General features: G+C 30.6%; 2 protein-coding genes across 2 annotated transcripts in view; both read right to left on the bottom strand.

Moving 5' to 3' along the window:
• The window catches only part of LOC113384725 (diphthine methyl ester synthase-like), a 2,182-nt gene extending 1,776 nt beyond the window's left edge, over positions 1-406 (bottom strand). The window contains exons 1-2 of the mRNA XM_026622487.1: positions 395-406; positions 22-45 (exon numbers count right to left, since the gene is read on the bottom strand). Coding sequence (XP_026478272.1) covers positions 22-45; positions 395-406 — 36 coding nt within the window. The remainder of the gene's footprint in view (positions 1-21; positions 46-394) is intronic.
• Positions 1-15,135, bottom strand: part of LOC113385367 (MOB kinase activator-like 2) — a gene marked incomplete in the record, with an annotated part of 296,192 nt that overhangs the window by 189,486 nt on the left and 91,571 nt on the right.

Below are 15,135 nucleotides of genomic sequence, written 5' to 3' on the forward strand. Positions count from 1 at the left end.
TATAATATCCAGAAGTTACACTAAATTAGAGAGAGATTGAGTCAACTTAAACCTTTTTAGCTTCCCGTAGGGCAAGTTATAGTAATCGCAAAAAAATCGAAAATGAAAATTTTTATATATTTACGTTTGGAAACCTTCTGAACATCTTGGCATACCTTAGAAAAAATGGATGTATTTGTTTGTATGTGTGTGTGGTGCGGATACAAATTTTCGTCGACGATTTCGGGAACACGGATGAAGCAATTTGAATAATTCAAAAACATTCGATTCGTATTGATAAGGACACGTGCTGATTAGTTTCTGGCGAAGGCAGGTCTAGCCGTTTCGAAGATATGGGGAAAAAGTGCGAAAACGGTAACTCAGTTTTTAAGCGAACGGAGCCTCCGTTTTTTACATTGTACAACATTTTTACATGTATTGACAAGATGAGAACTGATCAAATTTTCATGAAGCAGGTCTAGCGGTTTCGGAGATCTAATGAAAAAAGTAAAAAAATGCCATTTGGAGGTGAAAAATGATCATTAGACATATGCACATCAAATTATCAGATTTTACAGAGAGATTTAATGATAAGTATAAATTTTATTTACATTCCTATGGGTTCCGTACCAATGTTTATCCGTTAGACGGCGACGCGGCACTTACGCGCTTCGATATTTCGTCTCTATGCAGTTAAAGCAGTATAATTACTTTCAAAAAAGTTCAGAATTTCCAAAATATTTTAAAATAAAATTTTTCTTCAAAAAATTTTTTTTTTCAAAAAAAGGAAATTTTTGACAAAAATTTATAGTTTCTCAAAAATCTAATTTTTTCAGAGTAAATTTTTTACAAAAATGTTAAACTTTTTTAAAAAAAAAATAATTTTTGGTACGGACAGTTCCAGCAATTTGTCTTAAGGCACGATGCCATGCGCCCCACTAATTATTTATCAATGTGCGCTATCCGAATACGACCCTGCTTTGATATTGATTATCCGGCCGACCGGTTATCCGCACACGTCCCGCGCCTCCGACGTCTCGTCGAGCAACGAGCTTCCCACTCTTGAAATTGCGAGGCAGTTGGTTAGTATCTGCTTGTTAGCACTGCTCAAAACTCATATTTGTATCGTAGATGTAAAATATTGAGAAACATTAATAAACAAAATTGCAGAAATACTTACGCGTTGTTTTAAGTTAAAATGCTGATTATTAGCTTGTATGAGGTATGTTAACTAGCACATTATAACTATTCAATAACATAATACTGCAGGCAGTGCTGGATTTACAGTAGGGGCAGTCGGGGCTACTGCCCAGGGCGGCAAATTTTTGGGGGCGGCAAAATTTGGATAGTGAAAAAAAAATTATATACAATATAATTAACTCATTCTTAATAAAATTTTTTATTCAAGAAATATAATTAACAAAACATAATACGATTGCAATACAAAATTTGGCAATTTTGCTAATAAAAAATTCGTAAACGAGCTGAAAGTTGAAACAAATATCAGATCTCGAGCACTCTTAAGATTACAAATTTGTGCACTTCCAAGCTTATAGCACCCTAAAATAATTAAACTACTGACGCATGGCATTGCGCCTTAGGCAAGTTACCGAAACTTTCCCTGCTAAAAATTACATTTTATAAAGAGCTTTGAAAATTTTTTGAAAAATGAAAAAAATTGAATTTACTAAAAAACCTTTTGTTATGTTACGTGCTATCTATATTTTGACTCTACGCAGCCAAAGCAGTGCGATCGCTTTGAAAAAAATATGAAAAAAAAATTTTTCATAAAAGTAAATTTTTTTTATATATTTTATAAAACGTTTATTATATAACGTTTTATATATTTTAACTTTTTTTTTTAATTTTAATTTTTGGTATGAAAAGTTTCAGCAATTTGCCTTAAGGCGCGATGCCAAGCACCACTATTTATAGTATGTAATGCGTAGTGAATTTAAAATGAATTTTTATATAAAAACTATTTAAGTAAAAATCCTGGGATGGGGCGGCATTTTTGTCAGTGCCCCAGGGCGCCAAATTTCTAAATCCGGCCCTGACTGCAGGGGTTTCCAACCTTTTCGTACTCCCGCTTGTGGAAAAAATAATGTTGCGTTTCGCTTAATTTTTCTAACAATCTATTTTAATAAATAATCAACTGATATTATAATTTATTTATCAGGCTACAAATACAGATATAAAAAATATTATTCTTGAAATTATATATCAAGAATAATATAATATCATATACGTAATAAATTAATTATTCATTAATTTTTTTATCATTTCAACATTTTTTTATTTTTTTTGAATATAGTATTTAGAAAGCAGTTGTACGCCCCCTTGCAACTTCACGGTCCCCAAAGATGTCGCGCCTCACAGGTTGGAAACCACGGTAATACTGTATTAATGAATCATCGAATACTATGATAACATTTGTATTGGGCGATGTATTGTTATTGCTAATTTTAATTTATATTTATAATTAGTTTCATTTAATTTATATTTATTATATTTGCTCATTTTTTAAATCTTTCACAGAGTTTATTATGATTAACATTTCATAATTGCATACTGATGACAATATAAATATTTTAATAATGATCACGTAAAACGTACATTTACTTAACATAATTATATTAATATTATTAATTGATAATATTAATTAATTATTATGATGATTATATTGATATATTAATTAATTGATATAAAATATGATTATTATAGTAGTAAAAGACTTAAATGGCTTAATCAATAGAACAGTTATTTTAATGTACTCAACATTACATTAAGTTTATTACTTACAACATTACATTAAGTTTATTAAGTGAATTTTAAAATAAAAATAAATAAATCAGTAACAAACATAATTTAAAAAAAAAACTAATATATTTTATTTTCATAGATCATAAAGCTATATTAATTAATATTATTATTAAGTGTTAATTTCTTATATTTTAACTGATTTTTAGAAACGGTTTATGAATTGATTGGTTAATACTTAAAGTATAATTCAACAAATATAAAGCCAAATAAAAAATAGGTGAAAAATACCGAACTAACAGTAATTAATAAAATATGGATTTTTACATAGAATGAGAATTTTATTGAATAGTTTAAATGACTTACTTTAAAAGTTTTGTATATTTTTTTATTAAAACAATGATTACCTTTTCCTCCCTTGTTTATTATTGCCTTTATAACAGTATTTACTTTTTTTACACTCCTATGAATTTTTCTGTCCAAACTTCGGCTTTTAGTTTTTTTTTCTTCTCGCGTATGTTATCAATCATTTGCGTTCTTCTTTTTCCAATCTTTTTAATCCTTCTATTTTACCTTCTATTTTACAACGCCTTATAGAAGGCACTCTTTTTGCAGAATCAGTCCGATCCAGTTTTCTTTTCTTTTAATGATTCTGCTCAGTAGAGTCCTTTCTTTGCCCACTTTTCTCATGTCTCCTTCATTTTTTAGCTTATCTGTCCACTTTATTTTCACTAGTCTCCAGTACTACATTTCAAGAGACTAAGATTTCTGTCTTAGAGTCTATGTCTCTGATCCGTACAGAATTTCTACAAATATTTTCCATTTTATATTTCACCATTAAATACTTTATATTTCATTTCTAAACACTACATGTGACAATTTTCTATTCTATTTACAGAAAAAAATGGATGAAATTAACCTTGAAAAGACTTTTGATAGGAGATGCTCAAGATAATCTTCAATAATTTTCTCAATCAATGTCAAGTCTTTATAAAACAATTTTTTGTTTATGAAGTAATCAAAAATGATGAAACGCAAAAGAGTAGTTCTGTCTATGAAAGACAAATACGATATAATTAGGCGTTTAGATGAAGGAGAACTTCCAACCATACTAGCTCTCGAATACGGAGTGGGAAAATCGACCGTAAGTGATATACGAAAACAAAAATTCGATATTATTGAATTTATATCCAAAATAGACTCTGTCGATAGAGTTAATGAACGCAAAACCATGAGACTGGCAGAAAATAAGGTTGCAGATGAAGCCGTTTATAGATGGTTAATAGAAAAAAGATCCCAAGGTGAACAGATCAATGGACCAATTCTATGCGAAAAGGCTATGGAGCTCTACCAACAGTATGGAGGACCACCTAATTTTCAGGCCACTACAGGATGGCTAAAAAGATTTAAATCCAGACATGGTATTCGTGATCTGCAAATCGAAGGAGAAAAGTTCTTAACTGATCTTAAGCCAGATGATGGTGACTCAACATGTCTTATCACAGAAGATAAAGTTATTGTAGAATTGGTAACTGATAAAGAAGAAAACGAAAATATAGAAGTTAAAAAAGAAATTGTTCCTTCGGCTGAGCAAGCATATGAAAGTTTGGATATTGCATTACGCTGGTTTGAAGATCAAGCAGAGAGTGATCAGTTTCAAATTTCTGTTCTTAAAAATATTCTCGATCTTGCTGCTAGCAAGAGAAAAATGAAAGTTGAAACATTTTTTAAAAGGAAAGTTAGTGTTTTTGAAAATATAAATCAATTAAAATAACACTAAGTGCTCCTTACTGATGACTGAGAAGTTGTTATCTTCTTTATTACCTGATATAATGTTATTAACCCTTTCCACTCGCGAAATTCTAGATATGTATGTGTTTTGCCGTCGGAGGGGCGGCATCCGAGTGAAAAGGGTTAAATAGTCGATATTAGATAGTTATATTGAAATATTTTATGTCAGTGGTATGTAAATACAAAAAATTAGTTTATTTTTCACATGAATAAAACATATGTAAAATATTCATGAACTTACATTTGTAATTAATTAATTAGTTATAACTTTAATTAATTAAATTTAGTAGTAATTAAAATAGTATTTTCAGAGTACATATCAGTTATTGTGTTATAATTTTCAAATTAAATAAATTAAACATTCATGAATATTTATTTTGATATGATATTATGAGTTTTATGTTATACAGCGGGGCTTCTTAAACTTTTGTCATTTGCGACCACATTTATGATTGCGATTTTTTGACGACCCCACGCAAATATAGAAGAAAAAAAAATTATATTTTTAGGTAATTTATTTATTAGGTATACAAAGATCTAGACGTAATATTTTAAAATGATACGAATATATTTAACATTAAAATCTCTCGCAACCTCAGAATTTTCCTACGCAACCCCAGATGGAGGCCAAAGTTTAAGAAGCCCTGTTATACAGTATTGTATATAACAATATACATATTAGCATATTGCCTTATTTAAAATTGCCTTATTATGAGTCAATATGGTTGCATTTTACATATAAAAATCACATGCAGAATCTGAGAAGTCTCGATTGTATGAAAAGACATTATTACTTTCTTAGCCTTAGGTCTCGATTGTATGAAAAGACATTATTACTTTCTTAGCCTTAGTATACATATATGTTTAATAATAGTAGACATATAGGTTTTATTAATTCTCAGAAACTAGTGAAACTTCAAAAACTAATCAAATCTTCACACCTAATTAAATCGCTTGATCCATTTTCTCGAAAACGTGCACAAAGTTTTATTCTAAATTTTCTAGCTTCGAAGTTGCATAGATAGTATCTATTAGATACATTCTACACACATGCATATACATATATATTGTTTCTAAAATTTGCCATATGATCAGCGAAAAACATTTTCGGCGTTTTGCGATACACCTTACTGCACAAAAACACTTTTTAGATAATAATTTATTTTTTTCGTTTGTAACCCAATGTTTGCATATATCACTAAAAACCTATCTATATATATTAAGATTCATAAATTGAACCAATGGGTCTATAAAAATTCTATTTTTTCCTTATTAATGTAATGCCAATTAAAACAATTAAATCATATTCAAAGTGCGTTAAATAATTTAACTTAAATCAGTTATATATCAAAGAAATTATCATCAAATTTGAGAAAAAAAATTTGGTTAGAAAATTTTATAACAAATAATTGATATCAAGAATCAATGAACGAGGCTTGAGCAGTCGTGTGTTCTATCCAATGCTATTATGATTCAAAAGATACAGATATATAGATTTAAAGATGCAAGAAGTGCAATGGCTACTTTTGAGTGCATCTGATTCAAACAACATTTTATTTGCATTGGAAAAGTGAAAAGTGAAAATGATTTCACTTTTGCAAAGGCAGGTCCATCAGTTTGGAAGTTGCAGAAAAAAAGTTAAAAACTTGACATTTGGTGCTCTGAATTCAATGTTTATGACAAATCGTTATTGTTGTTTCATGGACAGGTAGACAAATAGAAGAACAGGAAGACAGAAAGATAGACAGGTAGAAATATAGGAAAGTAGAACAGAAGGCTGGTCGACTAGAAGAGATCATCTGGTAGGCAGGTAGACATGTAGCCAAGTAAATGAGTGGACAGATTAGCAGGTACAAAAGTAGACAAGTTAACTTATTTTGACAACTTAGTTAACTTAGTTGACAACTGCCACACGTGACACTTATTTTTAGATATACAGTCACTTAAATAGGTAGACCTTTTGCTTTGAACAGGCAAATAAGTAGATTGTTAGGCAGGTGGACTATATACAAATCAAATACTAACTAGTGGGTCTCATGACATCGTGCCTTAAGGCAAATTGCTGGAACATCTTATACCAAAATTTCTTTTTTTAAAAAGACTAACATTTTTGGAAAACATTTTCTTTGAAAAAATTAGATTTTTGGAAAACTATAAATTTTCTTTATTTTGAAATATTTTGGAATTTCTGAACTTTTTTTCAAAGCAATCGTACTGCTTTAACTGCATAGAGACGAAATGTCAAAGCGCGTAAGCGTCGCGTCGCCGTCTAACGGATAAACATTGGTACGGAACTCATAGGAATGTAAACAAATTTTATACTTATTGTTAAAATCTCTATAAAATATCTGATAATTTTATCTGCATGTTTAATGATCATTTTTGACCGCCAAATGGCATTTTTTACTTTTTTTACTAGATCTTCGAAACCGATAGACCTGCCTTCATAAAAATTTAATCAGTTGTTCATCTTGTCAATAAAAGTAAAATGTTCTTTGAATTATTAAAATCGGATATTCCGTTCTCTTAAAAGCTGAGTTACGGTTGTGGCACTTTTTGCCCCGTATTTTCGAAACGCTAAACCTGCTTATACCAAAAACTAATCAGCACGTCTCCTGATTTATAGGAATCGAATGTTTTTTGAATAATTGAAATCGGTTGAAACGTGTTCCCGAAATCGTAGACGAAAATTTGTATCCGCACACACACACCGACACAAACATATATACGATGGGGCTACGCTATGCCCTACATAGCGTACATAGCCCCTACGATGGTGCTACGCTATGTAACGCTTCTCATACAAATTGGTATTCAATACTGTCAAAATGCCATGTATTTGCTGTGCAATCAGGCTTTTTACACATAGAGTGCAACTTTACTCTAATGTTATTATACCACATCACAAAGATGCAGTTATGAAAACATTGTTTTGTTTTACATTTGTGCGTTTTCTAGTTTGAGTTTTCCATCTAAAACGCCTGACTGCACAGCAACCACATGGGTTTGACAGTATTTAGTACCAATTTGTATGAGAAGCGTTACATAGCGTAGCCCCATCGTAGCTCATACGAAACATTGATCTATTTCACGGCAGAATCGGTCCTTTAGTATCAGAACGATTCGATAAATCTATACTTTATATCATATCATACAATGATTGTAAGTAGTATTATTTATCAGTAAAACAATTTCAGTGGGAGTAGAGTAGATATTCTGTAATAGTAAAAACGCATTAAAAGAGATGAAAGTATGGCGTGCCAAGTGACAATCACGCGATAGTCCCATGCGGTTGCACCCTAAAACGTAAATATAAATAAAATATTTACCAACTAGGGTGGAAACGAAGAATAACGCCTACAAACCTATGTATCGTCAGGAGTTGTGAAGCCATAATCTGACCACATTTAAATAGAAAGAAATGTATAGTTTAAATATTATTACCTATACTGGATGCGGTTTATATCGTATTAAATAAATTAAAGATTGATAGGTGTCGTGCTGATCACTTTTTGGCAAAGACAAATTCAGCCATTTTGGAGATGCTAAGCAAAGATTGTGCAGAAAATAGAAATCAAATTTTTGACAGCACGGAGCATTCGATTTGAATAATTCAGAAAAAATTTAATTTGTAATGCTAGAGAGAAATCGTGATTAGTGGGCAAAAATGGCAGTTTTTGAGAGAACTAAGCATCCAATTTGAATGATTTTAAAAATCTTCTGCTTGTATTGATGAAACCATTAATTTTAGAGAAAGCAATTTTTTTCATTTCTAAAAAATCACTTATATACTTGAAATAAATAATTATATATTTTGTTAAAACATTATATTTGTTAATATAATTCCTAAACTAGTGGGGCGCATGGCATGGCATGGCAATTGCTGGAACTTTCCGTACCGTAATTAAAAATCTTGGTAAGCAACTTCAAAAAAAAATTACACAAAATGTGTACACATCATTGAAAACTTTATAAAAGATCTGATAATTTGATGTACATGTGTCCAATAAACATTTTTGATCGCCAAATGACATTTTTTAACTTATTTTTGTTGAAAGTCCATAACAACTGGATCTGCCTCCATAAAAATTTAATCAGTTCTTCATCTTGTCAATACAAGTAAAATTTTTTTGAATTATTCAATTCGGACGCTCCGTTCTCTTAAAAACTGAGTTTCCGTTTTTGGCATTTTTTACCCCATATCTTAGGAACGACTAGACCTGCCTTTGCCAAAAATTAATCAGCACGACTCCTTATCAATACCAATCGTTTTTTGAATTATTCAAATCGATTGATTGGTGTTCCCGAAATCGTCGACGAAAACTTGTATCCGCACACACACATATATTCATTTTTCTAAGGTATGCCAAAATGTTCAAAAACCTTTGAAACGTAAAGATATATAACAATTTTCATTTACGATATTTTTGCGATTACTGTGACTTACGCTACGGGAAGTTAAAAAAAAGAGAAAATATCCTTCATTCTAACTCTCCTTCATGATTTTCTGTTCATTTCCTTTTTATGTAAACTTTTACTTTAACGCAATACACCACTAGTTTAGTTACATATTTATATTTTGCATTATATTACGAAGTTATTCTGGTCTAGAGGCACGAATTTCATGCAAAAGCCGTAAAAATAGCAAACAATATTTCCACTATATGTTTTTACAAAACTTAACAAAATCAATTTGTTTTGCACAAAAAAGCGACTGCCTGAAACAAAATTTTGTACAACTTTTTTTATATGCTCGATTTAAAAAAAAATAGTATCATAAAAATCAGAATTTTAAAATGTTGAGGGGCTTAGTTCATACTGAAGAAAAGTTTATAATGAATACTTTAATAATCTAATTGTTTATATTTTTATTCAATTTATTCCGGCATAGTCACAAAACTCTTCTAAACGTCTTGGAATTTCAAAGCATCTTTTGTTCCTCTCAAAATTGCAATTTAAATAGCCAATAGTCCCTGATTACAATTGTCAATTCACAAAATTTTGCCACTTCTCCATGATGGCATACTCGGCCATCACAGTTAAATGGTCAAACAAAATGATTCATATTTCTGCGTTTCACTGTTTTTATCTTAGATATTTAATTTTCCTGGTAAGCTATTAATCTGCATTTTATTAATAACTCTGCAATTAGTCCAGTCATTTGGTCGTCTTGCCGGTACAGTACTCCGGGAATTCTGAAAATTGGTAATCTTATAGATTTCGAGGTGCTCTTTACGGAAATCAACTTTGCCACCTCAAATTTGAACGGCAAGTTGCCGCCATATTAAAAAAATGGCGTCAAAAAACAGCTTTTTTAAAATATCTACTTCCTGGCTCAATCTACGATAAAAGTATCTATGTACGAATTAAACTAGAGAAAATTTCCTACAATTCCTTAGAAAACCGTTTTTTTGTAAAATTGATAGTTTGAGAGTACGGCCGCCTCAAAGTCTTTGCTGCTCTCGCCGTAGTATCAAATCTGTCCATATATGACAGCACTTCGTACTTGACCACATTCTCTCTAATAATTAATATTTTCAATATTAAATTGAGCGAATAAGATCTAGAAATAAAATAATTCAAATATTTTTCTGTTTTTTTGCTGATTTTTTAACGCTTCAAGCTACTTGAAGCTATAAGGTGCTACTCAAGCTATAAGTATATTTACAGCTACTTTGCCATTGAAGTGTTAAAAAATTAGCAAAAAAAAAAACGAAAAATATTTGAATTAGATCGCTTAAGATCTTATTCGCTTAATTTAACATTGAAAATATTAATTATTAGAGAGAATGTGGTCAAGTTCGAAGTGCTGTCATATATGGACAGATTTGATACTACGGCGAGAGCAGCAAAGACTTTGAGGCGGCCGTACTCTCAAACTATCAATTTTACAAAAAAACGGTTTTCTAAGGAATTGTAGGAAATTTTCTCTAGTTTAATTCGTACATAGATACTTTTATCGTAGATTGAGCCAGGAAGTAGATATTTTAAAAAAGCTGTTTTTTGACGCCATTTTTTTAATATGGCGGCAACTTGCCGTTCAAATTTGAGGTGGCAAAGTTGATTTCCGTAAAGAGCACCTCGAAATCTATAAGATTACCAATTTTCAGAATTCCCGGAGTACTGTACCGGCAACAGCCTTTTTTTGCACCAAATGACTGGACTAAATGTATATCCGATGCAATTTACTTGGCTCAAAATAGTCTAAAACCGATGCAGTTTTTTTAATCCTATTCTGAGGCCCTGATCTATTTGGAAGATTTGAGAACCTCTAAATAATATTCAAATTGTTTGTAATATCCAATCGTTCGTAGATGCTTTTTATTTGAAGCCAATAATAATATATAATCAATAATATCATCGACGTAACTAACAAAGTGTAAAATAAGTTACTGTAGTGTATCACTGTTTATAATACATAATCTTCACATCAAAGGAGTAATCATTAAACTGATATCTTATCGCTCATCAAGCTGATATCACTTAAAAATATGGATCCAGATATCACCTTTTGAAGCATTTCTGCAAAATACCTATCACATCACAACTAAAAGTATAACATTTAAAAATATAAAAAATTCACCACAAAGACAAAGCCACTGAGCCTTCAAGTTAAGCCAATTAGTAGAAAATACATTATAGCAGCTTATGGAATACTAAGAATAGTTCTGACTGTTGTTAAAAAAAATCTATACACTAGAAATATAAGTCAAGAATTCGTAAGAATTTAACTACCAACTTCTTAATTCAAGTAGATGTATACGGTTTTAGCTAACCAGGGTAAAATATAGTTAGTTAGAAAAGCTTAGATATTTTTAATTTATAATTAGAAGATGTCAGACTTCAAAGAAACACTGAATTTCTGTACTAGTTTAAAGCGTTTTGAAATGAGATATATATAAAACATATAGATCAACTTGCTCCGCATTTCAAGAGTAAAGCTTTTAATGAAAAAACATTTTGCCTTTCTAGTATTGAGATGCATCTGCTTTTGAGTAAAAATGTTACCACAAAATTTATTCTGGAAATCTACATAATTCGTATGAATATATGCTTCCTTAAATTTACATTTCTCGTTTATAGATAATAACCAGTATTGCAATATAGTCTACAAGAAAACTATATGATATCAGAGAAGTGTACTTCTGTGATTATTTATGTACATGTCTAAACATTACTAAATTTTAATTACCTGTTCTGAAAGCAATAAAATTTTATTTAGTTGCGTGTGTGACTGATACACGTTTCGTGTTTCCGAAAAGTTATTGCCCTTATAAATAAGTAGTTGGAATTTATGCACACTTAGGTATATTATAATCGAATTTGTTCCAAAGCTTTTAGGTAGATCTTCTATACATAATATAGTAATACAGGATACATGGAATACTGAATTTAATAGCGATTAATTAAATAAAAATAATTTTCTATTGGCAAATAAAAAATGAATGAATAAATAAATTTAACGAATCTGGTTTACCGATTCATCAGCACAACTGAAAAACTTCATCTTTGTTTTTCTTTAAAGACATATAAAAGAAGCAAATATTTCCGTCTAGCTTTCAATAATTCAATAACTAAATTAAATTTAGAAGTTTCAGAGTAATTGAATTTTTTTAAAAAATTGGACAAAAAAAACTTAATATTTATTAATAAATTAATATACATATCAATTATCGGACCTCTTCTGCAAAAAGAGTGCCTCTAGCACGACGTCGTCGAGGGTAAAATAGTAGGACTGAAAGGAATACGAAGAAGAAGAATGCAAATGATTGATGACTTAGGCGAGAAGAAAAAATACAGGGAACTGAAAGCCGAAGCGCAGGATCAAGCACGGAGGCAGAAGTTAAATTAAATAACAAGTTAAAAAAAAAGTTTCCGATCTCAACACGAAGCACTCGTCAATAAAAACTGATGAATTAAGTTGTACATCTTTTAGGAGTTACTCTCCAAAAGTTTGGCCATTTTGAGCCCTCCGTTTTCAATCGACAGCCGTTTGAATAAAAACATGTAAGTGTTTTTGTGAAAATGAAGAAAATTGATTATTGAACTGTTATTAAATATTTGTTCTTGAAAGGCAATGCGGATGCCCAAATGAAAGATAAATTGTATTCTGTGTATGGGCACCATCATTTGTCACAGCAAAATTTTTGGAGTTGAGTTTGGCCGAAAGAGCTTGGTAGATGATGATCGTTCAGGAAGTCCAAAAATTCCAACTTCTGAAAATAACATTGCTAAAGTTCACGAAATGATGTTAGACGAAAGCCGAATTAAAGTATGGAAGATAGCAGAGATAATGAAGATGTCCAAGAAATGTTTTGGTCAGCTATAAAAAGAACAAAAACAGTTATTTTGAGCTTGGAGTGTGGTATCTTCTATATTTTGAGGTAGTCATAGAGTTATTTTAATGAATTATCTTCAAAAAACAAAAACCAATACAGAAGCATACTACGCAATATTACTTGATAATCTAAAGGCATAAATTACGGAAAATGTTCACATTTGCAGGAAAAGAAAATCCTGTTTCATCAAGAGAAACTGCTTGACCATTCACCTTACTCACCAGATCTGACTCCAAACTACTTCTTTTTATTTCCCCATCTAAAAACAGCCCTCGGAGCTCGGAGGACATACATTTTTGTCAAATGAGGATAATGGACTTTGTGAACAACTTTTGGTGATGAAATCATTGCTGGGAAAAGTGTGTAGAGTCATAGAAATTAATGCACAAACATAAATAAAAAAAATTAAAAGAAAAATTCATGTAACATTGTTAGGTCGGAAATTTTTCAGCCCACCATTCTATATTACTTTTTTTTCCAACATAATATTATCATTTAGTAATTTTTTGGCGTTTATAGACACACAAATGTCAATATAAAGGCTCTCATATTTTAGTAAAACAATTATTCGTTAATTGGAATACCAAATTTTTATTATTCCCGTGTTAGAGATTCAGCGCGACCTAACAGAAATAATCGAATAAATAAAATTTAATAAATCACGTTGCAAAAACAAGTAATAAATATGAAATAAATTCTAAAAATAATTGTGTCAACTCATACCTGCATAACTATAAAATTTATGTCCTGCTAGTAATATTTATAACAATCGTGATTTAAGGGCCGCGGCACACGTGCCCGCATGTGCAATGCACATTGACTTCTGGAAAAAGTTGATGTCAACTCGCTCCGGTCGTAAAATCGTATTAAAACAACATCAAACCATGGGGGCTCCATTGAGCTTCGGGTGGGATACTTATTTATACATTAAATTTAAAAAAACAATAATAAAAAGTTGCATTAATTATACTTTGAAAGTGTGACGATGAAATTTGATGAATAATTTAGTGAATATAGGAATCTTTTGTAATTAGTGTTAATAATTATAGTTTATAGTTTATAGTTTATAGTTTGGTGAAAAGTCTCAGACATAAAGAAATTTCACCTCTAAACGCTTTATTGTACGTTACATAATCATGAACATTACCACTCAACTTCTAAGTGACTTTGAACATGGGTAACGCGTATTTAACCCTCCGTCGGTCGGATATTTTTTCACCTTCGAACGGTCGGAAAGGTCTGGCTGGACCACCATTCATTTTACATGCATTTATATGGGATAAATGAGTTTTGGTGTCTTGTTTATTAACGATTATATAAAAAAAAATCAAGAAATATAAAAAAATCGTTGCTTTTTTGTTAATTTTTCTGTTTTAAATCAATGAAAAACAACATTTATTCTTTTTCGGCGCCTTTGAAATGAATGTGTGCATTACTCATCCGATTTTCAGTGTATGCGATTACCAATAAGTTGGTAGGTTTTCAAAGAACTCTCGTCATGAAATTACTAACATTCATGTTAAAACACATAGCAAAGAATATAAACAACGCAGTTTGAATAGAAAATACCATGAAAAAAGACAAAATACTGGTTTATATATATCAAAAAGCGTATATTTCATACAAAATGTATGGGTGGTCTAGACAGACCTTTCCGACCGTTTGAAGTATAAAAAAGTTAATATCCTTATGATTATCCTCCTGTACATTTTTTCGTCCTGATTTTTTCATTGATCGACAGCTAATGAAATTTTAGGAAAAGTCAAGAAATTTCAAGTCGATAGGATTACTAGAAGTATTTTTTTTTTTAATTGAAGTCGAAAAAAGTCTGGCCAGACACGCCGACCGACGGAGGGTTAAGCTAAAATATGAAAAAAACAAAACAAAAAATTAAATATATATATATATATATATATATATATATATATATATCGGAGATCATGAAACCGCAAGTGACGCGGTCTATGATTTAAACTCAAGAAATCCAACGATTGGCCCCATCTGTATTTGCTATTGTTATTAAAATGTCTAATGCGTAGGTAAAGGCTATTTTTATTTAAAAAAATACTTTCATCTATTTTCAAGTCGATGACACTACTGCTTGATATCAAGGTGTCCAGGATAGGTATTGATCTCGGAATCTTGTGATTGAAAGGAAAGAGCTCTAATCACTATGGACAATAATAAATATATTTATCATATATGTAACAAACTTGTGGTGTATGACATCGTGCTTAAGGTAAATTGCTGGAACTTCCCGCGGGTA

This window comes from Ctenocephalides felis, unplaced genomic scaffold, assembly GCF_003426905.1.
Source record: "Ctenocephalides felis isolate EL2017-DRISC unplaced genomic scaffold, ASM342690v1 CF-g0.4_SCAFFOLD_03571, whole genome shotgun sequence".
Lineage (NCBI taxonomy): Eukaryota > Metazoa > Arthropoda > Insecta > Siphonaptera > Pulicidae > Ctenocephalides > Ctenocephalides felis.